The sequence below is a fragment of the Boleophthalmus pectinirostris genome, unplaced genomic scaffold (genome assembly GCF_026225935.1).
Source record: "Boleophthalmus pectinirostris isolate CB_2022bp ecotype Guang Dong unplaced genomic scaffold, ASM2622593v1 HiC_scaffold_17, whole genome shotgun sequence".
NCBI classification, from domain to species: domain Eukaryota; kingdom Metazoa; phylum Chordata; class Actinopteri; order Gobiiformes; family Gobiidae; genus Boleophthalmus; species Boleophthalmus pectinirostris.
In genome coordinates, this window is record NW_026571115.1 from 22,264,878 (window position 1) to 22,291,426 (window position 26,549).

The 26,549-nt window shown below is 36.9% G+C and overlaps 1 protein-coding gene across 1 annotated transcript; it reads right to left on the reverse strand.

Moving 5' to 3' along the window:
• Positions 1-1,786: 1,786 nt before the first annotated feature.
• On the reverse strand, positions 1,787-26,140 carry LOC110172285 (ral guanine nucleotide dissociation stimulator-like 1). The gene is made up of 17 exons (XM_020938135.2): positions 25,800-26,140; positions 21,455-21,726; positions 20,146-20,190; positions 19,060-19,259; positions 17,672-17,826; positions 17,350-17,598; positions 16,148-16,251; positions 15,340-15,424; positions 13,878-13,949; positions 11,983-12,069; positions 11,336-11,368; positions 11,036-11,157; positions 9,856-9,945; positions 9,355-9,475; positions 5,682-5,972; positions 4,473-4,587; positions 1,787-3,435 (listed from the first exon to the last, which is right to left on the reverse strand). The coding sequence occupies exons 1-17, from the start codon at positions 25,821-25,823 to the stop codon at positions 3,296-3,298; spliced, it is 2,205 nt and encodes a 734-aa protein (XP_020793794.1). The 5' UTR covers positions 25,824-26,140; the 3' UTR covers positions 1,787-3,295.
• Between the last annotated feature and the right edge of the window lie 409 nt (positions 26,141-26,549).

Below are 26,549 nucleotides of genomic sequence, written 5' to 3' on the forward strand. Positions count from 1 at the left end.
CACACACACACACACACACACACACACACACACACACACACACACACACACACACACACACACACACACACACACACACACACACAAACACACACACACAACACACACACACACACAAACACACACAACACACACACACACACACAACACACACACACACACACACACACACAACACACAAACACACACACAACACAACACACACAAACACACACACACACAACACACACAAACAAACACACAAACACACACAAACAAACACACACCTTCATCATCGTCATTAACCTGAGAACGCGCGGACCACGTTTCCTTCCGTAGTTACTGCGCGGACACCGACGTGCTCCCGTGAGCCGCGTGTGGATCGTGTTTTCTCGCGTACGCTGCGTAAACCGCGCTTCCTCCTGTGCGCCTCTAATCCAGAACTAACACCAAGACTAAAACCAGGACTAAACCAAGTCTAAACCAGAACTAAAACCAGAACTAAAACCAGGACTTATCCAGTCCAGGACTAAACCAGTCCAGGACTAAACCAGGTCTAAACCAGGACTAAACCAGAACTAAAACTAGAACTAAAACCAGGTCTAAACCAGGACTAAACCAGAACTAAAACCAGGTCTAAACCAGGACTAAACCAGAACTAAAACCAGAACTAAAACCAGGACTAAACCAGAACTAAAACCAGAACTAAAACCAGAACTAAAACCAGGTCTAAACCAGGACTAAACCAGGACTAAACCAGAACTAACACCAGGACTAAAACCAGGATTAATCCATTCCAGGACTAAACTAGGACTAAAGTAGGACTAAAGCAGGTCTAAACCAGGACTAAAACAAGGACTAAAACCAGTGATCTCATATATAAAGCATTTCTCTATCAATAATATTTTAAATATGGTTAAGGAAAGACTGGACTTTTTATTGTCTTTAAGTAGACAAAAGTTATTATGTTCAGATTTCCTCGTCTTTGCTACTTTACAACAAACAGTTTCTTATTCATGGAGACTTGGGCTCAACAGCCAAATTGGAGAGATTTGTTAAACAATAAATGACTTTATAAAGTCACTTTTTTTAATCTATATCAGTCTTTTGATCTGCCACAATAATGTAATAATGAATTTAAATGAAAATACCTCAAATTGAAGCTTTTCTCAGCAATTTTTAGGTGAGATTAAAATGAGATTAATTAGATTAATTAATTACAGATCATAATTAATCTCTCAATTTTTTTAATCGCATGACAGCACATATATATATATATATATATATATATATATTTTTTTTTTAAATATATATATAAATAATAAAATAAATAAAACATAGGCCTGTAGTTGAAAGCTGTTCATTCTTATATCTTATATTAATTTTTATCACTATGGTGAGCCATTACCAGTTTGATATCTAACTGAAGAATTATTTTCAAAATGTAAACAAAAAAAATCTGAATTTAATTTGAAATTGATTATAATATTAAAATATGATCCCGTACATAAGCATTGTTTTTTTTAAATACATTTCCTTCATAAAGAGCATGTTTATGGTAAACTTAAACATAGTTTATTTAAGAAAATATATACCTTTCATAAATTTATAGTACATTGCACTTCATTAACAAATACTGTTAACTTAAAATAACTGTATAAAATATCATTTACAAAGAAATAAATATTGTACTTGACTAGACATGTGAATCTGTGGCTTTTCTCTGTGTGAGACACAGACACAGGCACAAATTCTTCAAATGCACAAGACCAAAACAGAACACACAACAACACTGCATTAGAATGAGTGGTATTTGTTTTTATTTTCTTTGAACATTACATTCAAACCAAGGTCAACAAATGTCTCAAGACACTGTGTATGTTAAATCAGTTTAACATGTATATGTGCAGGTTGGTGAAGAGGGATTATTTAAAATAGTCTTAAATAATCTTACCAGAGAAGTGGAAATGACTTTACTACACACTATTGAAATGGTGAATCTGTTCTGAGATGTGTTAGCAGCAGTACTATTCAACATCATTGTAAATTAAAAAAATTCATTTAAATTAAATACATCAAAACATGTACATATTTACATTCATTTACATCATAGCATCATTCCTTCAATACACAATCAAAGAGATTAAGGTGAGGCTACGTGCAAAGAGAATAGTGAGCATAGCTGTCATATTAGCCCAAATGCACCGAGCTGTGTGCTGTCTCGAAAAGTTCAGATGTTTTAGTCAGACAGAGGAATGCCATCCCACCAGTCTGTACAAGTCAAGGTGATACCACAATGTCAACAAGCATGAAAATAATATGAAGCAAGAGACAATGCATTATTCTCAACTTAGCTACTCAGAGCTCAACACTGCACAATATGTCCCCTTAGAATTATAGAGTTTCTCATTTAAGTTTTTATTATGGAAACAGTTATTTATATGTTCTTGATCCTGAATACTTTACACTTCAAAAACACTTTATATGATTTTTGGGTTTACAGTATATATGCAATGCCCCATTCCCCTATTCCATTGTGCTCAAAAGGTCAGGACAATCGAATCAAAATCATAATTTGAAGTATTTTGTACCATAATTTCTTCCCCAAACAACAAAAATATCCTGTGATATCCTGCATAAAAACTGCTAACCCTGTAGTTTTGATCTGTACAAACATGTTCAGAAATGTCTCGTATTGTTTGTCAGTTCATATTTCAGTCTTGTCAGTTCTTATTGCAATCACAAGACTTGTCAGAAAACTTACAGTTATATATTTTTTTCCTAATTTGTTCAAATTCCACCCAGAACGCAGACAGAAACCTAGAATTATAAGGGAACACATCATCACTTGGCGCTATTGGCTTTTGCATTCCTAAAAATGTTTTAGCAACTCTGACTCAATACAGTACATATGAGAAACTTCTTACACATGAAGCCAAGTTACATGTATAAATCTACTTTTTTATATTTATATTTTACTCTTTTTATGTTTTTCATCCACTGAAGTTCAATGTCACCGTAGACTCTTGGTGACTAGTACTTTTCCATGCGGCTCGTGGCAGCAGTTCAAAGTATCTCCACTAGTTTCTCTCTGACCCACTTTCCTTTTTAACACACAGGTGCTACTAAGCAGCCACTGGCAAAGATGAAATGGCTCCTCAGATTTCAATGTTCCTGTATGAACGAGGTCAGTGAAGGCAGCACATGTTTCTTGGATCATGGTCTATGGTCCGGTTCTAAACTCCAGTAACAAGTTTTGTCAATAAACTTCTTAATAAAGTGCTTTTTGTGTACATTTGTCCTTCTGCCAAAGCTGCTACTTTGTGTATCTTCCCAGACTCCGAGTGGCACTCAGCGGTTTCTTCTGATCTTTTTCATATTTGCGTAGAACAAAGTCAAAGTTGGCAGTGGTGGACATCGCGTAGAAGACATTAGCTTTGTCTGGTATTAGCAGTTCTAGGAGAATACAGAAACATGGTATAATTAATTTATTACACTTAAAAGGTGCACTATGGTTATGTTCAGACTGCAGGGCTTAATGCTTATTTTTTATTTTTTTGTGAAATCCAATTTTTTTGCGACATTGTTCACATTTCCAATTAAATGCAACTTGTACAGGATCTCCAATGTGAATTTTAAACGCCCACACTCAGCGAGCGTGCTCAGTGTTTACGGTCCAGATCTTGGTAAATGGGACAGGTTACACGTCCACACCTGCTTCATTTGTTTGAGACTTTAGCCTCCTTGTATTTGGCTCGCAGGCTTTTTATTTTTCATCGACATTGGAGCCAGGAGCGCCTGTACCCATGCTTGGTTATTTCTTTGGCAATCATTTCAAACATTGCCTGGTTCCAATAAGACCCCTCCAATTTGGTCTTGAATACAGCGATCCCCCGAAATATTCATTAACTCTCTAACTTCGCTTTCCCTCCATTGACTAGACTCGGAGCCCGACATGTAGGAGGGATGAATGTGACCTGGCCATTCACACTGAAGTCGCATGTCAAAAGATCTGATATGTCTCGGTTTTAGGAGCACATATCCAAGTGGCCTAGGTCGCGTTTGAAAAATCGGATCTGTGTCATTCAGACTGTCATTAAAAGATCAGATACAGGTCACATAGGAGCAAAAAAATCTGATTTGGGTCACTTTAGGCTGCAGGCTGAACATAATCCTATATAATTTTTTGGTTGGGGGTCCATCACCTGCTTGTTTCAATGGATGTGTTATTGCTCTGCCTGGAATGTTCCACAGTTTGACATTAAACAGGTCTACATTACACTTATTAAATTAGATTGATTTCATAGCTCAAAAAAACCTAGAAAAACAGGCATTCTGATCGGTCTGGTTTGGTCTCCATGAAGATAAAAAGGTTTAAGACCGTACTGAGAAGTATTCCAGCCAAAGCAATAACATATTCACAGAGAAACATTACTCAATGCAGCTTTAATATAGCAAGGATATTTGATAAGAATTTTTGAATTACTACTAACCTCGTTCCGATGAGATAATTTGTGTTAGTGTGAAGTCGGCATAGTCCATGTGCTCAAGGTGATGCTTCTCCAGAGCTCTTTGGATGACCTGGGCAGTCTTGTCCTGGCTTGTCAACTACAAAATATCAAGAAATTAAACATTATTATTACTCAGCTGTAGAGATGTAACAATATCCAAATTTCTTGGTACAATATTGATGATATACATCTCACAGTACAATATTTATTGAGATATTTAAACGCTAAACATGCTAATTTTTCCTCTTAAACTGCCTTGACAAGACTTAACTCAAAGAACTAAGATATAAAAGTGCTTAGAACTGTTATTTCTTCATGTAGTCTGCATTGAAACGGAGCAAAGGATCATGGTCTATGTAGTTCCCTCTATTTTGTTAACTATTGTGGCACCATAACTATCAATTTAAGTGAAGAGACTTGTAATTCGATATATTGTGATGGCCCAGGATGTTATTCTGAGACCTCTCATGATACGATATCACAATATTTTGGCTATTGTTACATCCCTTCTCAACTGTGTTATATCTGTTTTATCAATAAGTGACCAGCAGATGGAGTCAAGAGCAATGCAAATGATCATAAAAGAACCATTTGAATATATGTTTTGTGGTTAACTAGCTTGTAATAAAGTGATCAAAACAAACTAACAAAAAAAATGTTAATTTAGTTAAAACAATAATCACGCTTGTAGAAAAATACGTTATAAGCATTTAATCCATTCTTCAGTGCTTTTTAAGAATGATTCAAGTTTTTTGTCGAAATAGTTATTCTTGTTCCTGAATGCCTTCTGTACACTTTAAAATGATTTGGCAGGGTTTTTAAGGCTATAAGAGCAACGCTGAGTGGTGAGAACAGGCCTGAACAATAATTCGAATGGTCCCATCCTTCATTGTTTTTTGTTTCTTTTTAATAATTTTGCAAAACTTTCTCAAACTCAGATAATAACTTTCTATCGTATGAAACTCTACCTGGAACAATTCATGGTTTTTAGAATGATGAAGTTAGGACTGTTGCCATAATGAGAAACAATTTGAATTTGAGGAAAAGTCCTGAAAATGTTGCATAGAAAAATAGTAGATTCAGATTTTTTTTCCTAAATCCACTGCAGTTTTCCATATTTTGAAAGTATTTTGAAATAACTACGAACGAATAACTATGAACCAAGAACTATTTTGTGCAGATGATTCTTACCAGTATACTTTTGTACATGTTCCCGTTGTTGTGGCCCAAGTCCACACTGATCCTTACGATGCACGAGTCGGCCACTTGTCGGTTGTAGACTGGGAGCGATGTCATGGAAACGGAGCGCTTGTGTGATCCCAGAGAAGGTTTCGGACGTGCCCCTCCGCACTCTGAGGCTGGGGGGGAGCACAGGGAGTCCAGCTGGGTGTCCGAGGAAGAAGAGGAGGAGGGAGTGGGCGAGGAGGAGGAGGAAACTTCAGTGGAGAAGTCTGACTCACTGCAACAAGAGCTGGTGAAGGTCTGCAGAAGACACAGAATAATGTAGTGTCAGTACAGCTGGAAAAAAGCTTAAGTAATAAAACTACTAGCAATGTAATGATATCCAAATCTCTCGGTACGGTATTAACACGATATGCATCTCACAGTACGATATTTATTGTGATATTTTGGAGTGACAAATATAATTCTAGATGGGACACTTTTTTTGCTTTTAAAATACCTTGACAAGATTTTGGTGTGAATTATTACTGTCAGAATCCCAAGAATTCAAGTAAAAAAAATTTCTTCATGTTGTCTGTGCTGAAATGAATTATGGGACACGTAGTTCCCGAAGTTTATTAGCTGTTCCTACAAGAGAACAATGCATTTAAGCAAAGGAACTTATAATTCGATATATTGTGACAGCTCTCGATGTTATTGTGAGACTTCTGACGATACAATATCACAATATTTCAGTTATTGTTACATCCCTAAAAACTTCTCAAACGTTACAAAATACTTTCACATGATTCATATACAATGCGTTTAGTGTTTATCAAGTTGATGTAAAGAATTGAATAACAGACAAAGATCAGACATTAAAACAAATAAATTTCATGGACTTTTTTCACATTTCATGCATAGGTGTCATTTTAAAATGGGTGTAATGTGTAAAATTATAAATTCTTTGCTAATTACTATCATATGGTTAAGGCTTATATAAGACACATCTTCACCACAGCTCACAGCTTGAGTTTGAGGCCAGTCAATGCGTCTCAGAAAACTACTGCAGCGTGTTTGCTTTCTAAAAGGGGACCATTGTTTGTACAGCCTATATTATGTCAAACAGTGAACAATGCACAACAGGGTTTTGTGATAAAATGAGGACTGGCTACAGAGACAAATGGAGCATTCATTCATGTTTTATACTTTAATTTTATGTCGACAACCAACTCATATTTGAGGTTTAAGTGGTCTCAATTTTAGAGCTGAACAGCACGCACAAACAGTGGGTTGAGAATGAGATCAAAATGGCTCCATTCTTCTGAAAGTTCTAACGTTGTCTTTCTTTGAAGGGTCCATTTAACGCTATTTACTAATCTATGTTAAAATGTTGTTTCCTCATCAAAATATATCCATTGCGTACGGTGATTTTGAGATTTTCAGAATTAAAAACTGGGACACACCTGGGTTAGGATGGTTGCTATAAATAAAACTGTGAAAAGAGCGTGTGGCATTGTCCATTCTCGCTTCACTTGTGGGTCACTCATAATCTGAGGGATTGTTGTTGCTTTTTTTGTCATATGGTCATTTTCAAGCATGATTTCTTTATTTTTAGCTAAACAAATGACAATATATTCCCCTCTTTACCAATGGTGGGGATCAAATTGGTCAGAAATGGGGACAACTGAAACATTTCTTGTGTAAAACTGGGACAAATCGCTGGTTTTGTTTAAATCTGCTGGGACAGGGGACACGGGGCTCAAAACTGGGACTGTCCCGGTTAAATAGGGACGCCTGGTCACTGGTACCATTGTGTTTTGTTTCATTCATGTTAACACACAAGCTCTGCACATTTAGGCTGAGTTCTTATCTCAAAGAGAGAAAAACATACAGTGAGTGCTCGACTGTGTTTTTAAACTCCATGCACCTTCACTAGAGTCATTTGGATAATTTCAGACCAGGAATTGACAATCTCTACTGAACAAGCTGGACAAACTGCTCTCCATCACGCACTGCACCAGACTATAAAGGGACAGATAATACTCCCTACAACTGTACGACAACTCACCCACTGCACCAGACTATAGGGGGACAGAGGAGCTCATTCTCCAACAGGCTCCTACAGCTCCGCTCAAACAGTGAGAGATACATACATACATTTATACTGGAGATGTATGTATGTATATCCAAGTCTCATGATACGATATTGTCACGGTATGAACCTCACAGTACGTTATTTATTGTGAAAAACTGTTAGTGTGCTTCTTTTCCTCTTAAAATGCCTTGACAAGACTTAATCCAAAGAACTAAGACTTAAAAGTGCTTAGATATGTTATTTCTTCTTGTAGTCTGCACTATAATGAAGGTCTATGTAGTTCCCTCTGTCTTTTTTTAGCTATTGCTGAACCATAACTCTCAATTTAAGCAAAGAAACTTGTAATTCAGTATACTGTGATGGTCCACGATATTATTGTGAGAACTCTGATGATACTATATCACTATATTTCGGTTATTGTTACATCCCTAATTCATACTATACTCCATATAACTGTACAACAACTCACTTTTATGTAACAGATAACCCTATGTCCTGTCAATCATCATATCACTGTTACACTGTTTTCCTATGACCTCTTGTATAAAGCTGTGATTTTTATATTGTATCACTTATATTTCTATTTCTGTTCTATTTTTACTTTACATTTATATAATTATGTCTTATTTGACACCTGTCTCTTGCTATATTTTTACTTATTAAGAATTTATTTCACCATTCATTTTTTTGAGCTTTCTTATTATATTACTGTAATGTGTGAGCTACTCTGTCCAAATAATTTTCCCTTGTGGATCAATACAGTTTGTCTAACTCCAAGTCTACTGCTTTATAACATCACAAAGTCGAACAAAGCATTTTGAGCTTTGTAGATGTAGATAGACTAGTAATGCAGGATTACTCAAACATGTGTGAACTTAACAAAATGCAGCTCCGGGTATGTGTTTGACGAGGTAACAACATTATAACAAAAACAACATTACAACATGGCTTAAACGTCACAAGAGTCAATTTTGTGTAATATAGGATCTTGAAGGCAAACTAAGCAATAAAATAAAAACAATGCTGCATATTCTGTCGATCATTGTGAAATCAATACAATTTAAAGGAGCACTATGTAACTTGTCTAGTGGTCATGGTAATTACTGCTTAGTTTTAAACCTATCTTGATTTAATTACTGAAAGGGGTATCACCTCTCCACAGATCTGGCCTTGAGGTGCCACCTGCTTGTCTCCATGGAGATACAGTATGTTTTATGTGTTGTATGCTTTTTGTCAGACATTCCAGGCAAGTCAATTACATCTCCATGGAGACAAGCAGGTGGCAAACCCTGCATCAGAAAAGTTACATAGTGCAACTTTAAATAATAATAATAATAGTCTCACTAGTTATTCTACTGTCATGTTTGTAAAGATGCTGCTTGCACCATATGACCTTTTGCATACATTTATAGCAGTTCCTGGTTGTACCTAAATCTGCTGACTTCCATGGAACAGGCCTAAAGGCAAAACACAGCCTCTAAGAAACACTTCAAAGTCCATCGTTCTTCTGCTGACGGAGGCGAAACACAGTGGAGCAGAGACGAGGGCACATGACAGGACAGACTACGAGCACAGAGGAGGAGCCAGAGGAGCAGAGAGTGTTACCTGAAGGGGGATGGAGTTCGGAGAGGACAGATCTTCCATTTCAGAGCCACTGGAGCCAGAGGAGGACACGCTAATCTGGTCTGGAGGCAGCTTCTTAGACCCTTCACTCATCGCACGGAGACTGTGGACAAAATGCATGTTAATAATCAAAATAAGAACAATAATTTTAAAGTTTCTCTATGTAACTTTTGTGGTAGAAGGTTATGGATATGTTATTGATTTGCCTAGAATGGTCCACAGCATGGTATAAACAGTTTTCTTTTATTCAGTTACAGGTTTTTATTGCCAAACTATACTTGGTTTGCCAGAACTTTTTAACTTTGAACATTTCATTCCAAACAACATCTCCATGAAGAACAGAACCCCCCACCTAAAAAAAATAATTTAAACTAAAATTGTAAAAGACGTGAATTAACCACACAGCATGTTTTGAAACCTAGTGTGGCTTTGTGTGCACAGTGAAATGTAAACCTAATGTCCAAACAGGTAAACAGGGCTTACAAGGAGAGTTTCTTTGTGATGGAGCGATGACTCCAGGCTGTTGGGGAGCTCAGGTCGACTGGCGGCTCCAGCTGTCTGGAAAGTTCATAGCTGCAACACACACATGCTACCGATTACAATAGAGAACAAGAAATACAACCACAAGCATTGTTTATTCAAAGAGACCACCGAAAAACAAAGATGACAGTAGCATTGTAAATCTAATATTGAGCGCTAAAATTTCAGTTTAAATAATAGTTAATAAACCCATTTGCAGTGAGTAAACTTGTGTCAAAATTATGATTGCCAAATGAAGCATCCAATAGTAAAATCAGATATATTCGTTTTGAAAAATTGTCAAAAAGTTGGTGTTCTTTACTCATGTATAGCTAATTTTATTATGAAGGGAAAGCATTTTGATAGCAGTAAAACAGATTTGGCTTTTGAAAGTTTTTCAAATGGCACATATCAAACTTTCAATGAAAAAACTTTTTGAATGATGTGACATAATAAGCCTAGAGGTGTAACGATATCCAAGTCTCACGATACAATATTGTCACGGTATGAACCTCACAGTACGATACTTATTGCAATATTCTCTGGAGGCTAACAAAACTGTTAATATGCTATTTATTTCCTCTTAAAATGCCTTGACAAGACTTAATCCAAAGAACTAAGAGTTAAAAGTGCGTAGAACTGTTATTTCTTCTTGTAGTCTGCACTGAAATGGAGCAAAGGATCATGGTCTATGTAGTCTCCTCTGTCTTTTTTTTAGCTATTGCTGCACCATGACTCTTAATTTAAGCAAAGAGACTTGTAATCCGCTATATTGTGATGGTCCATGATATTATTGTGAGAACTTTGACGATACGATACCACGATATTTCAGTTATTGTTACATCCCTAATAAGCACTTAACTTGAGTTCTTATGATCATATTGTGACCTGAATCATGTTTATCTATTCACCAAAGCACCTTCACACCTGTAAAGTGTAAAATCCAAGATGTTGTCAAAGCTCAGTTGTAGAGAATTGAAGATCATAATGTACCTGGCTAATGTACACTATGTGAAAGAAAGCACCACACCCTCATTTGTGCAAGTAAAAAAAACTATATATGGAATTTGTATCTTGTGAACTTCAGATTACATAAGCCACACTCCCGGGCCATGCGATGTGCAGTGTGCTTGTGCTGGCTCACCTCTCCTGATCGGAGAGGAGCTTCTTTCCCTGAAGCCATGAGGTGATCTGAGGATGCTGATGGAGGTTGTACAGGGAACAGGATGCTTGAAGCTGCCGGATCTGAGACAGAACTTCAAACTCCTTAAAAAAAAACAAAAGACAATGTTAGCTTATGACAATCAGGCAGACATGTGGTTGCATAAGAAGTCAATAGTAGTAGTAAAAAGAACATAGCCTTCTAACATGTACTACAAACAAGTGAGTTGTGCAAGTGTAACTACTGAAAAGTAACATGTGTGAAACTTAGAAAAACACATACCCGTCGTCTCTTCTCAAAGTTTATGAGGCCACCCTATAAAACAAAAGATAAGGCACATCAAATTTATGAATGTAATTACTAACATGCATTTAAAAATGTTATATTTTATTTCCTGATGGTTTTATGAAATAATCTTTTGCATTGCATTGCATTTCTTTCAAGCAAATGAACTCACCAGACTGTTTGGAATGTTGAATAGCATGTAAGATAGCTGTTATCAAGATTTCCCGCTATTTCCTGGTTTATTTACTTACTTACCGGCATTTGATTTGCCTCTGCTGAACCCATCTTTTTACACTTTAGCAGAATAAATAAATACTGAATATTTGTGCAATGTAGTTATTTGTTTCGCATTTGCAAATTTCTTGTTTTAAATACATTTGTCACCTTAACTAGAGATTCAAAATATTTTTTTTACAGGGGGGCCCAAACTGGATACTGGACTGTGCAACAAATAAAATTTTAAAATAAATTCTGTCATAATCTATTTGTCTGTTTTTTAACTACACTGAAAATCGTGACTGATCCATTTGAGAGGGAAAAAAAATCATTATTATTACAACCATGATTATTTTGCAGTTTCATTTTTACACATTTTCACTAAAGTTATGATGTAAGTGTATAAGTCAAATAGTAACCTTATTTACCTCCACGGTGTCAGGCAGAGCAGTGTCCAACATGGTCAGGACTGTCAGGTAAGTGCCCAGGTACGGTACCACTCCTGATGACGTACTCTGTGAACATCAAAACACGCCACGTCAACTAAATAACATTCATACGTGTGACATGTGAGCCCTAAATAACCCTGTTTTTCACTGTCCAGAGTGAATCACAAAACCTCCATTTGTGGCTGCGTGGCTTCATGTTCTATCCCCAGAGAATGTGCATATGACTCATAAAAGACAGTGGCCAGGGCTATTATTACCGACCCATATAATCCCAGTGATCATTGGAGACGTGTGGGGCTAAAGATAGGCCTCCTCCTCCTCCCACGTTGGTGAATGTAGCTCCTTTGTGGCTTTTTAGCATTCATGTGGCACTTTTATTCAGTACACTCCATTCGAATATCTCCCTTAGGTGAGAAACAAGATCATACTGCAAAAGTGCTGTATTTTGTAATTCGCTATGGCAACAAGGTGTGATCGTTTTTTTAGCTACTAAGTTTACATTCACAGTTTGCTCACACTGCTCAGGGGTTTCATCTTCTTGTCTGTAGGTTTTGAGTACGTGTCATCGTTCAAGAGATAGAAGATCTGGTTTCAAATTGTTATTTGCTATGGAAACAGTGCAAAATTTTCACCCCCTACCCCCCCCGTTCATTTTGAAACCTATGGGTAGGAAAAGGGTCCAAGAACATGAGGCCTGAGACAACAGACCGCTTTGCTCCTCTCTGTTTAAGACCCTGACAGTCAAGGGCGTAGGTTTGCTCTCAGCTTTGGTGGAGACATTATCAGCTAAACCCCCATATATTTTATGAATTATTTCCAAAAACACACAGTCTGGGCAGGTCCAAAATAAGTAAAAGGTGGTTTAATTTTTCAGATTGCAAAATGTACAGTTTGTGTCCATTGCCCTTCTAAGATGATTCTTTAGTGGATAACAACTCTGTAGAAGTTTATAGCAAATTTCCCTTTGCTTGTTGGTGATGAGATATTTGTGAGGCAATGTCCGTACATTTTTCCATGGAATATTGTCGCATGAGTAGGGCTCCATTTGGGAGGTGCACTTGTGGCAATATTCACTCTTTTTCCATGGCAATTCATTATAAGACAAGTTTAATTGAACATTAAGCCAAGTAAGTAACTTTTGAAAAGTTTTTCAAAGTTTGGTGCGCAGTGTCTTCATTCACACCTGCTCAAGCCGTCATCTTCAGGTGCTGGTCCTGTCCTGACAGTTTAGGCTCCTGGCACCACTACTGACATCTCTCTGTTGCAGCCGATGAAATAGCAGCAGGACTAACCCTGTCGTCATATCACTGAATACACCTCAAAACGTTTGAACGAGTTTGGAAAAATATCAGAATAAATTTATATTTTTGTTTATTAAATAAAATGGTAAATATTGGTAGGGACTATTTTGTCTTCCTCAAATATTGATTGTGACATGTCCCCACCGTCCCTATGCAAACCTACGCCCTTGCTGACAGTAATTGCAAAGAGTAAAAAAAGCACAGACCTGTTCTTGTTAAAAAGGCAAATAATTTTAAAAGGTAATCAAATTTGGCATTTCAACAAATAACTATGAATTTCACTAAAACTACAGTAACTTTTTTGGATTTTATAGGTCAATCTATTTCTAGCTATTACAGTGACTGTATTGGATGAGAGATTGGAAAAGAAAATAGTGTGTTTTTGGATTCGCAAATAAGTGACGCTTTTAACTGGATGTGCACCAATGTTTCTATGAGACTGTTGACATGCTTAAAACTATGCTCCACATCATATCGGATCATATTCCAGCTGTATTTCAGAACAGGTCCTGTCGACTCCTCAGCTCTCAGTGAGCCAGACAGGGTTGAATTTTAGCTTGGAGCATGTCTCACCATTTGCCTGGAGATTGGACACCTCTTGGATATCTTTGGAGACATGCTATCCACGCTGGCTTGACTTCCCTCCTGTCAAACAGAGCTAGAGTCAGCAGGCTTCACAGAGTCTTTACTGTACATTAACTTAGCGGTTTGTTTATTGCACGGTTGTGTTGTGGAGAAAAACGGATTACAGAAGCATGTCAGACAAGTTACGAAACACAACTAAGCATTATACATTAACCTGAGTATCCTGTTTATTGGTTTTCTTGTTAAAAAGTAAAGGCCTAGGTCAGTCTTAAGTGTCTTGGAGTGCATATAAAAACTCTGTACAGAATAGTTATAAACTGAATTTTAGAAGTTAAACAGAGGAAGCCTTGTTTATCAAATCACCCAATTTGCACTTTACTTTACAACACAGTAATAATACAGTAATAAAGTGCAAATTCAAATGACACTTTATATCAAAACTATACAGTGTTTGATGCTCTAAACGTAATTGTGTTGCTTTTCTGTGACAATCACAATAAAATCCTGAATCTTGAAATAGCATTTTAACTACAAGTGAAATCATCTTGAGAATTTGGTCATTCTAACCCTGAGTCTAACCCTAGAGTGAAAAATGTAAATTACTAGGACATAGTGTTGTCACGATACTGAAATTTCAAACTCAATTTCGATACTACAGAATGGTCTCGATACTCAATACAGATTCTAATATCAGGATGAAATTTTTTATAAAAATCACATTCTATTGTCTTTAGAGCTTGGCCGTACTAGTCTTTGTGATCTTATACTTGTTCTAATACAGCTCAAGCTAAAACTATTCAGGAATGGTGAATTTTTGTCCTGTGAATGTGACTTTTTTAGTATCAATACTTGCTCAAATCTAGTTTTGATGCTAGATTTAGTATTAATTAGTATCTGATTTTCAGTACTTTTGACAAGCTTACTAGGACATGGTTAGTATTTTCTTGTAACATTGGAACAGGACTACAAAATATATATCCTTTATCTCTTTGTCCGAGTTGCCATTTCCATCCTATTCACTGTGTTGTAGTAAAGTGCAACCTCAAATACTTCTGTTTTGATGCTATCACTTTTACTAATTAATTTACACTTGTACCGTATTGTGTACTGCTAAAAGTATGCATTTGTAAATAAAGATATATGTGTAGTATGTGTTGTTTTGTTGATTTAGTGAGTGACTGTGACGCAGGCATCTGAAGGTGACTGGGCAAAAGGGAACACATTGTGCCTGAGGCGTCTAGTTTCAATTTAATGCTCAATGTGTCACTGCATATTAATGATTTTATGTCATAAGTGAAAACCCACAGGACATAGCCGACATATTTTGGATCGAATAAATACTTTCTATTAATTCACTGTCATTCGTTCATGCTTTTTTGCAGGTATCTGTTTTAAATAATAGTGACTTGAGAGCACACAAATCACTGGTGTACATTTATAAGTTACTCACCACTTCTACAAGCTCCCCTTTGCTCAGAACACAGTTTTCATCTGGGAAGGTTTCACAGAGGTTATCGAAAGCGGCCATACTGTCCCTATAGAAAAAATGTTAAGATATGTCAAATAGAGTGATAGTCAGAACAATGGGGAATATTTACAGTGAAGTTAAACAATAACTGTCCTACTTAGGAATAGTTTGGGGTCAGGTCAGAGGCCCCTTGAAAATATTCAAGATTGTAGAATGTACCATCATAATTTTCAAACATTAGGCGTGTTTGTTAAAATGGTATTTGGAAATGTTTGTGAAATCTTCTACTACTACTACTACTACAATTACTGCAGTATTCATTTTGCAACATCTAGGATTAATTTTGTAACATCTAGGATTAGGCTAAGACTGAATGTAGACAGACAATTTGACCATAATGGGATATTCATAGTGGAACATTTTCATTTGATTCTGGAAATAAAATAAGTGAATAGCATGAAGTAAAGATATACTTAAGTAAAAACAAAAAAGAAAATACAGCATGAAAAACAATATACACATTTTGTTTTTACTACTGTTACTGCATCCTTGATAAACATGTTTGTAAGAATTTTCCCCATAATAAGAACAATTTAATGGTTACGCTTCAGGAAGGTTTTGTACATGACCTGACCCCAAACACACTAGGTCACCATGGAGACAGAGATTCGCTGACTCCAGCTTTATAGTTATTGATAGAGAATGACAGGTCAGAGTTCAGCAGTTACGTTAAAAACAGATTATGTAGAACACCAATAAAACGGTTAAAATACCGTGACCCCACACTCACCGGTTTACTGCAGCCCAGGACTTTCTCAGCCTGTAAACAGCGTTGGACTGGAGAGCCGAGAGGATGGCTTTGAGAGAGGAGAAGTTTTTCAAGCGTCTGCATTCCTGAAAAAAAACAAATTATCCAACTAAGATTATTATCAACCAATCAAAATAGCAAATTACGGTCATAAAAAACAAGTAATTGCAAACATATGTATAATGTTAGTGCCAGGGTTGAGTTTTTTAGCGACAAAAGCAGTAAATAGATCCAAGTAAGTCGTAACTAAATGTTTTCATCTGGGCATTGCACAAGGGTGGGTGAAGTTCTGTTGTTGTGCCTAAGGACACAACAACAGAACTTCACCCACCTTGCCTAGTATGAATGTGTGTGTGTGTGTTTGTGCGTGAGTGATTGGTTGTGGTCGAAAGTGCAGACTGCCAGCTTCACTTTTTTTTTTTCAGTCTACCCCATGGCAGCTGTGGTTACTTAAAAATGTGTTTGCTGAAAGAGCCCATGTTACACTATTTTCTGATTCCTGCTATAATGTTGTTTCATCAAAAACATCCCTGGAATTGTGTTATGGTTTATTCACACATGTTCTGAGTTCTTCTCTCAAACAGAAAACTCTCTGTCCCACCTTGTGATGTTATGTGGTAATACAGAAGGTGCTCCATTGTGTTTTTAAACTCCAAACACCTTCACTAAATTCATGTGGATGATTTCAGCCTTGGAATTGCCAATTTCCACTAAACTATAGGTAAAATGTAGCTGTTAACTTGAAAACTTGAAGATTGGATGGAGCATTTTGAGCTTTTGAGATGTAGACAGACCAGAAGTGGGACCAAGTCATTGTTTTGCAAGTCTCAAATAAGTCTCAAGTCATTATGGTCAGAACAGAAAGTCTTCTTAAGTCATAGGCCTCAAATAGACATTCAAATCCAAGTCGAGTCCCAAGTCTTAGTTCATTTTATCAAGTCAAGTCTTAAGTCCTAAAAATAGTGGCTCAAGTCTGACTTGAATCCAAGTCACGACTTGGCAAGTTCCCACCTCTGAGACAGACTGATAAACGAGGACGATTCAAACACGTGTGAATGAAACCAAGCACAACTCTGTATATGTTTTTGATGAGCCAACAACATTATTACATGGCTTAAACCTCACAAGAGTCCGTAATATAGGAACTTTAATAGAAGTAGTAGTACAAATTTAAACGTGCAGACCTGTGCTACTCGGATCCACTTCTCAATGATCCTGGCCCTGGTTGCGGGGGTGGAGGGGGGGCGGCCGGAGAACGTGGGACTAGAGCTGGCATCCACAGATGGGCAGAGCAGGCACAACATCACCTGATTAGTCACAGCGTTAAACTGTGCAATTGTAGCTCTGATGGTGGGAGACAGGTTTTCTTTCTTATCCCTCTGAGACCACACAGAGCCCAAACATTCATAAGGCACCACTTTGACGAATAATGCCTGCAACATCCAAAATATGGTTAGATATGACACTTATTTCTGAAATGTGAAACGATTAAGTGTTGGTATGTACCGCGTCCAGGCGAGTGAGCTGTTCTGCGATGGCCACAGTTGCAAAATCCATTACATCTGTGAGATCCAAAGAGTTTTCACATCCGGAGTCGTCATCGCCAGAGCAGTACTCAGCCTGGGACAGCTCCATGGAGGAGCTCAGACTGGACTCAGCGTCTAAAGAGTGCAGAAAGGAATCAGTGGTACAGTTAGTTTAGTGTAGTTCTTAGTTAAATATCACCTAGAAGATTAATGAGTACCACTTTATTTAAGGTTAAGAGGTTAGGATTAGGGTAATATTAAGTACTATTTAACTAATTTAGTCTTTGTTTATGCTTTACTAAGGCTAATTAAAATGTAGTCATCATAAAGTCTGACCGATCAAAGATGGTTACCTGCTTGAAAAATAAAACCAGACCTATTCTTATTATTGTTAGTTTGTAGGATAAGCTTTACAAACCCAAACCAAGTATATATTAGGATTAAACTGGGCTAAAACCAGGACCAAACCAGAACTAGGGATGCTTTGATTCCAATACTGGTATCGAATATTTGCGCTGATCCATGAAAATTTGCTGGATTGGGTATCAGCTCCAAAATATCGGTTCTGCTGATATCATAGTTTAGCATATAAATCAAAGACTCTTTACTCTATTATTATAATTTAGAATACTCTTCTTTCTGCTCCTTTTCATTAATTTCTTATGTTTAATGTTATGACAATGTTATGAAAAAATTAATTAATTAATTAAGACTATTTACTGGTACATTGGGGAAAAAAATACATATCTAGGTAAATTAAAATGACTTAAGTTAAGAACATTTTAGTTCATTTGAGTAGATTCAACTTGACAAGTAAAATTATCTACCAATGCAATAAGTGTGTTTTTTTAATTCAAGTAACATTCGATTTTGTCTCTTATTTTAAGTACAAAAAGTCAAGTGGAATTGACTCAAATCATGATAAAACTTTCTTAATTTAAGTCATCTTAACTTGACTAGATTTTGTTTTGTGCAGTGTACAAAAAAGTCTCATTATGTTTGAGTTTTTAATACCATAATAAGTTCTTCCATCATTATTTTTGCGATAAATAACTACTAAATCACACATTTTGTCATACAATATTTTTTGTTGTCAGGAAAAGTCTATTTTTAGTCCCTCCACTGGTTGATTTCGAGTATTGACAGATACTTAAAGCCTTAGTATCAGGATCGATTTTGGAACTGAAAAAGCTGGACTGGTGCAGCCCTAACCAGGACAGTCAAGAGTGAACTGTAAACACAGTGTTAGTGACCTGTAAAATGAACTATAATCAATAATCCAAACCCAAATTAAAAAAAGGTAAACTGGCTGATTAAAGTTGCGTTTTGAAGTTAGAAGTAGTCGATGTTATTGTTAGAGGCAGTCACCTTCTCTCTGAAACCTCTTGAGCAGCTCCTCTGCCTGCCCGGCCAGAGAGCAGTAGTTGGGCTGAGTGCGCATGTGTGAGTGCATGGCAGAGCTGATGGTCAGGTGGTCCAGCAGCAGTCTGAGCGCCGCGTGGAGTGGAGGGTCCCTGAAGTCTTCACTGTAATCGTCCAACCAGGCCTGTACGAAGGTCAACAGAGGCCTGCGAAAGACAGCACAGCCGTATTACACTTTAACTTTCAAAACATATTTAGTTAAGAGACTTCCTGTGGCATTTGGACATACTTTGAGTTCAAGTCAATGTTCACAAAACTCTCACAAAAGTTTCAAATAGTTTCTATGATTATGCCTGAAAAAACAAAGCTACAGTCATGCTAAATGCTATTACCAAAGGAAGCCCACTTGTCTGTTAGAATTTGTAAGCACCTTCCTTTTTAAGTACAAAATATCAGTTTTTTTAAAATAAGTTAAAGGCCCTATGTAACACAAATTGGTTCTTGTGATCTTTTAGTCATGATTTTTTAGTTATGATGCTGTTACTTCATCAAAAATATACCTGGAATTGTGTTTTTTTTCACACATATTCGGGTAATCTGTCTAAATCATGTCATGTAGTAGTAATTCTCAAGTTTAACAGCTACCTGGGGCTGTCGCAATAACCCCAAAAATGAATCACCACGGTACTAAGAGGTCCACCGTGGTGCATGTCGGGCCACTGCGATCACCGCATGTGACCACGTTACCAGACCCAGAGTCCTGCACGGGTAAATTTTTAGATACCCACACGCCCAGATCCATTAACATTCCACCCGTTACCGCCTGTGCTCGTGATAACCCAGGACTAACCCAGGACTAACCCAGGACTGACCCAGGACTAACCCAGGACTGACCTAGGACTAACCCAGGCAATATCATCGCATATCGCGCTGTTGAGCCGTTATACTGCACCGCAGGAGAAATTCCCTAACCGCGACAGCCCTACAGCTACCTTTTACCTTTTGTTTAGTAGAGATTGGCGATTCCAGTGTATGGAACATTGTAAAGTAGTAGTTTTATTTTAATTCTGTTATTTTTTCTCAGTAGCTTACCTGTTGTAGCTGTTTGTATTATCCAGATCTGTTGCTGCATTGTCCCTGTAATGAAAACAGTGAAAAGCAAGCAGAAATTATTAAAAAACATACATACATATCATGGTGTTTGCTTTAATTATTATTTATGGAATGACTGGAATTACTGTGAAGCGCCCACAGTCTGGACCACAGAGAAGATAATAGCTGTTATGGCAATAACCGGTAATAGGCACCTGCCAAACCATAATTGTTATTACATCTAAGCTGGAGGTGCACTGTCAGGGTGCTCGGTCAGGGTGCACGGTCAGAGTTTAGCAAAAGAGACCAAACATTACAGTAAAAATAGTCACTGTTTATTTTGAGGTATTGCTTTTATTTCCTGCCAATTTTAGCCAAGTTGTTTATTGTTATATACAGAATAATGACAGGAAGAGGGGCTAGGAAATCAAAACAATACAAGACAATAATGACTTTTTAATGTTCAGCTGCAAACAGTCAAAAGGGGTATCAGAAAAAAACAATACCTAGACACTAATTGTTACTCAAACTAGCATGATAACTAGATCAGTAATGGAAAAAACACCTTTCCTGAACAGTTTTATAACGATCTTGAACTAGTTTCTCTCAGGGTCTGGTCAGGATTATATATTTTTGATGTAATTTAAGTTGTTTTGACTATTAGAGACTTAATTTTAGATGTTTCTGGGTATTTAGATTGGAGGACTAAAGGGTACTTGTTTACACAGGATTCAATGCAGGAAAGAGACTCTGTTATGAGAAAGTCTGTTATGTGGATTTACCAGACAATCATGTTAATCTATGTTTATCGTACCTGTTCTTATCAAATGACCCAGAATTTATGCCAAATAATATAGCATTCCTATCTTTAAATGTATTTCTTATATTGTGCAAAATTGTGTTTTGTTTCAGTTGCACATGTCATTATTAGTCTGTCCACATCTCCAAAGCTCCAAATGCTCGGGTCTACCTTGTGATGTCATGACACAGTAGTTTTCAAGTTAATATCTGCCTTTTACCTTTTGTTTAGTAGAGATTGGAAATTCCAGGGTTGAAATTTTCCAAATGATTCTAGTGAAGGTGTTTGGAGTTTTAAAACACAGTGTATTACCACACAGCATCAAGGTGGAACAGAGTATTTTCTGTTTGAAATAAGTACTCAGGCTAAATCTGCAAGGTTTAGTGAGTTAAACATGTGTGAATGAAACAAAATACAACTTCAGGTCTGTTTGTGATGAGGAAACAACATTATAACAGCGATCAAACAATAGCTTAATATAGGTCCTAAAAATAAACACTTTCTGAGTACCTGAGGAAGAGCAGCTCGATGAGGGTGGAGGGACAGGTGAAGGTGCGGTAGGTGGACAGGAGGATCTGGCCGTAGTCTTGGTCTTGGTTTTCAGGCTCCAGGAGGTGGTTGACCAGCTGGTTTAGTTTAGCGGCCTTCAGACGTCGCACTTTACAGGTGCGGTACTGGACAAAAGCTGTGCACGGAGCTGAAGAGGGCACAGGCTCCCGGCGCAGAGTCACCCCATAGACTGCACCGTCCTCCACCTCCTCGCCCCACTCCTGCACTGGGTTCTACACAACACACAACACAGACATACAGGGTTGAGGATATTCATAAATAAAATGTTGTTGTTAAAGATGATTAAAGAGGTACTGATGGAGATGCAATTATTTTCAAATGATAAGTGAAGATGGTCTAGTATAGATTTTTCTTTAGCCTATCGTATGTCGATACTAGGGCTGGGCGATATGACCAAAAATCAATTTCAATCAATTTTACATGAAGTCAGTGCCGGGACAGCTCGCCTTTCAACAGATAATTGTAATTACACAATAACACTATTTTACAAGTAAGAAAGTCAGGAATATACTCGTTTTTAATGATCTTCTATTTCATGATTTTGTTTTTTTTTCAAAATCTCAATTATTAAAAAAAACTAAATCAAATCAGTTAAGATTAATTGCCCAGCCATAGCTGATACTGAAAAACATATAACACAAATGTATGTTAAGATACAGCAAAGGTCACAAATTTGCCTTTCACTTTTGTAAAAAATAATAACAACATTTATTTATCTGGGATAAAATGATTTGTTGGGTAATTGTATAAACATAGAGTCATATTTAGATCCATTACTCATTGTCTGTTCACACAAGCACTGAGGACAAACTGGGAAAGACACATGAGCTCACAGACTTGAGCAGAATAGAAAAAATATTGGTACCAAATACCAGTAAATTTTCAATATCTGACCTGCACCAATATTGGAACCAGTATATTGCCAATACCTTACGATATTCTTGCTGTAATACAACACTAATGCATGTATGGTAATTTTAGCCTGTTATAGTTAAAATTCAAAATATTACGAGTAGATTAAAGACTTCATATCATCATCCTTTACCAGTTTCATAAAGACTACATACAGTCCTCATGAGTTCCGCTTGCTCTGACCTCCATGTAATGTCCAAGTCAGACAGTGAAAACATAGTCTGTTTCTAGTCACAACAATTTAAATTTAGCAGTGCACCAGCATGGCTTCAACTTCCACCTGCTAACAACTCTAAGCAACCTGCAACCTACTGCAATGGTTCATCAAATGAATATGTATGTGCAAATTCAATATATGCATCAGAACTGTGTCACAAAACAGGTTTGCATTAAGAGATAGTAAGTTCACAATGCCTGACGTAGTAAGTTTTTATCATACGCCGTTATCTTTTGTTTTGCACGAAGACCTGGATTTCTAAGAATTCACTTGTGTATTTTGATACAACACTAGACTAGTATCATAAAAAGTTCAAACAGAGATCATAGCTGGGAGAGTGATGTAGTTTTCTATTGTGAGAAGGGGCTGTTTGATGTCAGTACAATGTTATAATGACGTTGGTGGTTGTTCCCAGAATATTCAATAGTACAGATAAATAGAAGAGGTGAAGGCAAGCCAATGGAAAATCTGATTCAGGCTTTGTGAACATGCAAATGAACACAGAGACACATAACTGATTTCACTGGGGGGCAATGACAATACAGAGGAATTTAATAAAAACAAGATGGTTAAATAATGTATGTATTATTCCTATGTCTTATTTTACACAAAATGGACTCTTGTGAGCTTTAAGTCATGAATGTTGTTACCTACTCAAAAACATACCTGGAGTTTGTTTTTTTTCCTTCAAATGTTTGAGCAATCCTTTAATGTCTGTCAAAACCCAAGGCTAAAAATGCTCTGTTCCAGCTTGTGATGTCATGTTGTGTTAGTTTTCAAGTTCACGCATACCTTTTACCTTTTGTTTAGTAGAGATTGGCAATTCCAGGTCTGAAATCCTCCTAATGATTATAGTGAAGTGAATGTAGTTTAAAAAACATAGTGGAGCACTTCCTGTATTACCACATGACATCATAAAGTGGAGCAGGAGTTCAGGAGTGTTTTCTGTTTGACAGAATAATACAGCCTAAATATGCAATTTGTGTATGAATGATACAATCTACAAAACTCTTGATGAGGAAATAACATTATAACTCATATGATAAAGTAGACTAACATAGGCCCTTTAAAGCTGAATGATCAAATGGATGTTTTAATGACAAGTTGCAGAACGGGAGGAGAATAATACTAGACCAATAGTTGATTAATATAAGCAGTTTTATTTATTATTGTTCACTAATTTAGTAAATAAATGTGAATGTGAATGTACTCCACAGATGCATTTTAGGTAGGGCTTGGAATCACAATACGATAATATCATGATTTTCTGATAACCAATATCACACAATAATCTGAGATATATCACTACTTTTTAGGAACCATTTCAACAGTAATATTTCTTTACATATGTCAAATGTGTTGCATCCACAACTTAATGTACCACAAAATAAACATGACAATATAATACAGCAGTATTAAGTATCGATACTGTATCATCAAATTTAGTAGCAAGTTATGATCAGTTTAGATTTTTGATCTCAGCACAGCACATAAAAAATATTCTATGTATCTCACAATTCAATGACTTTTCACACTCAGCGAGAATAAAAAAATACAGACCCAAACAGTTACTAGTTAGGTTTGTCACGATAATTACTATATTGACGTGTTGTTCAATATAGGAAAGCTGTGTACCATTTCTTTGTAAAAGTGTGGACATTTGCGTAGTAAAAGCTTGAATAAGTAACGTCTATGCCTAATTATTGATTTAGTCTGTTATTTAATAGTTGCAGCTCAGGTCTTTGAATGATACTGTCTATTTACAAAAGGTTTAGTAGGATTATATTGCATTATTGTTATTGTATCAGTGGCATAAAGTAGTTTCAGTATTATAATTTACGGCCGTATATAGCAATCTATTGTGCTTCAAAATCTGTTATCATGACAGACCTACAAATAGTCTCCAGGCTTTGCAGCAGACACACCTTACATACTTATATGACATACAAGCTTGGTGGTAGTGATAGAGTTAAAACCTCCTCTACTCTTAAGAGGTGCTCAGAGATGGCCACTCCAAATCCAAGCATGACTCCATCCAAGTGTGGCATTCCCCTTTAAACAACCACTCCATTGCATAACATGCCTCCTACATGTACTACTTATTCATCAGCTGTGAATGCAAAAGTACACAGGGAACAAAACACACACAGACATGTAGAGACAGTAGTGGCACTTTGAATTTTTCACGCTGTTGTGTCTATAGCCGCTTTCGTCAGGCGTGCTTTAAGTTAGTTTCACACAAGCTCCATTGTGCCAGCGTTCAACAACAGTGGATTATGTTATCTGGTTATTCTGCACGTCTTGCACTTTTTGTACCATGCAGTGTGTGCTCAAATGTTTTTTGGTTCATTTTTATATTGAGTTTATTGATTCCTGTTTTTTAGAAATTGATAGACAGCTGCTCCAAAAAGCTGCTGAGTAAATATTGTGCAATCTAAAACATGATGAGGGGACCAAAACTAAATTTGTGTCATCATATGCACAAAGAAATAGGGCTGGGCGTCGCAGGGTCCTTCACGAATGCCTCACAATATGCAATAATCGATATATTACATGATACTCTGTGATATGTTGCTGTTTTCTTAAGAACCAAATACATTTTAGCAACGACCTTTCTTTGTTAAACCGCAACCTGTGCAAAGTTAATATGAAATACATCTACACTAATCATCAAAACAGTGAGTATATCAAGAAGAAAAAATGTTGTACGGTCACAAAAAGATATTAAACATGCTAAAATATTAGATGCTCTTGTTGATATATCGATACAGCAGCCCATGATAACGATACTGTATCACTATATTGATTTTTTTTTCCCCGATATTTTTGCACACCCCTATGAAGCGTAATTTCATAAAATAGTACGTAGTAATTTGCATTGAAAATTGAAAAAAAAAATGCCAAAATGGAAAAGATGATTCTAAGTGAGGAAATCACAGTAGGATTAGGATAGATTTTTACATTTGAGTAGCTATGACATGTACAGCCTTAGCTATTTTTTGCCCACTTGCAGTATAGCTAGCTAGTTTGCTGTGAGTTTCTCCAAATCGACATTGTTCAGACAACTTTCAACTTAACAGAAAAAAATGCAGAAATCCAATACAACTCATAAAACTTACAGAATATCGCCAATTATTTATTATTCAGCCTACTTACCATTGTCAGCTCCCATTTCCCCATCGTGGCTTTTTGGTTTAAGGCGTTTTTTCCATCTCGACAGGAATGTTGAAGCAGAAATTCCACTTTAATAACAGCTAAAAAAAAAAAAAATTAGGGCAGCATCTTCATCCTAAAATCGTTTTCTGAGTAGACTACATACGCGCGTAAAGTTAAAATGAGAAAAATAAGTTGCTGAGATAATCGGTGAACGCTACATTTGCGCTTAAAGATATAAAAGATTGGTTTCGGGTCTTGGTGAGGTGAAGCGTCCGCATGTGAACTTGAAGTGGCCGTGCTGAGAAGATGGAAAAAGGGCTTAATACCCGCGGAGAAGTTTCCCCCACGGACGCGGCGCAGGACACGGAGATCCTGCGGGTTTTATAGTGGGAGGGACGCGCTCTGCTGGAGTGGGCGTGGAGAGGTGCCAAAAAGGGAGGAGGTGGATTTGGAGACGCTTTACGCACGAATCAAACCTCGGCAGAGCGTGATCAAAGCGGTAGTAGAGGAGGAGATTGAGTTATGAGGAGGGCAGTAGACTACAGTGTGTAAATGAGGTTTTTGATGATGTTTCTATGGTTACATCATGGTTCATTTTAGCTGATGCAAACCAAACGTGAGGTATCTACTCTGCAGGCGCAAAAAAGCAAGTAGACCTTAAAAAAAAAAAAAAAAAATCCAAACCATTAAAGGTACAGTATGAACTTTCTAGCGTGATTGATTACATGAAATCAGACATTTTAAATCATA

What these genes read in the sequence shown, in the direction of transcription:
- LOC110172285 (XM_020938135.2), bottom strand. Translation starts at nt 25,823, where the DNA reads ATGGGGAAATGGGAGCTGACAATG. An exon ending in CAAGAGGTTTCAGAGAGAAG is followed by an intron (nt 17,827 to 19,059) that starts GTGACTGCCTCT and finishes TGCACTCTTTAG; the next exon opens with ACGCTGAGTCCAGTCTGAGC. An exon ending in ATCACAAAGAAACTCTCCTT is followed by an intron (nt 9,476 to 9,855) that starts GTAAGCCCTGTT and finishes TTTTGTCCACAG; the next exon opens with TCTCCGTGCGATGAGTGAAG.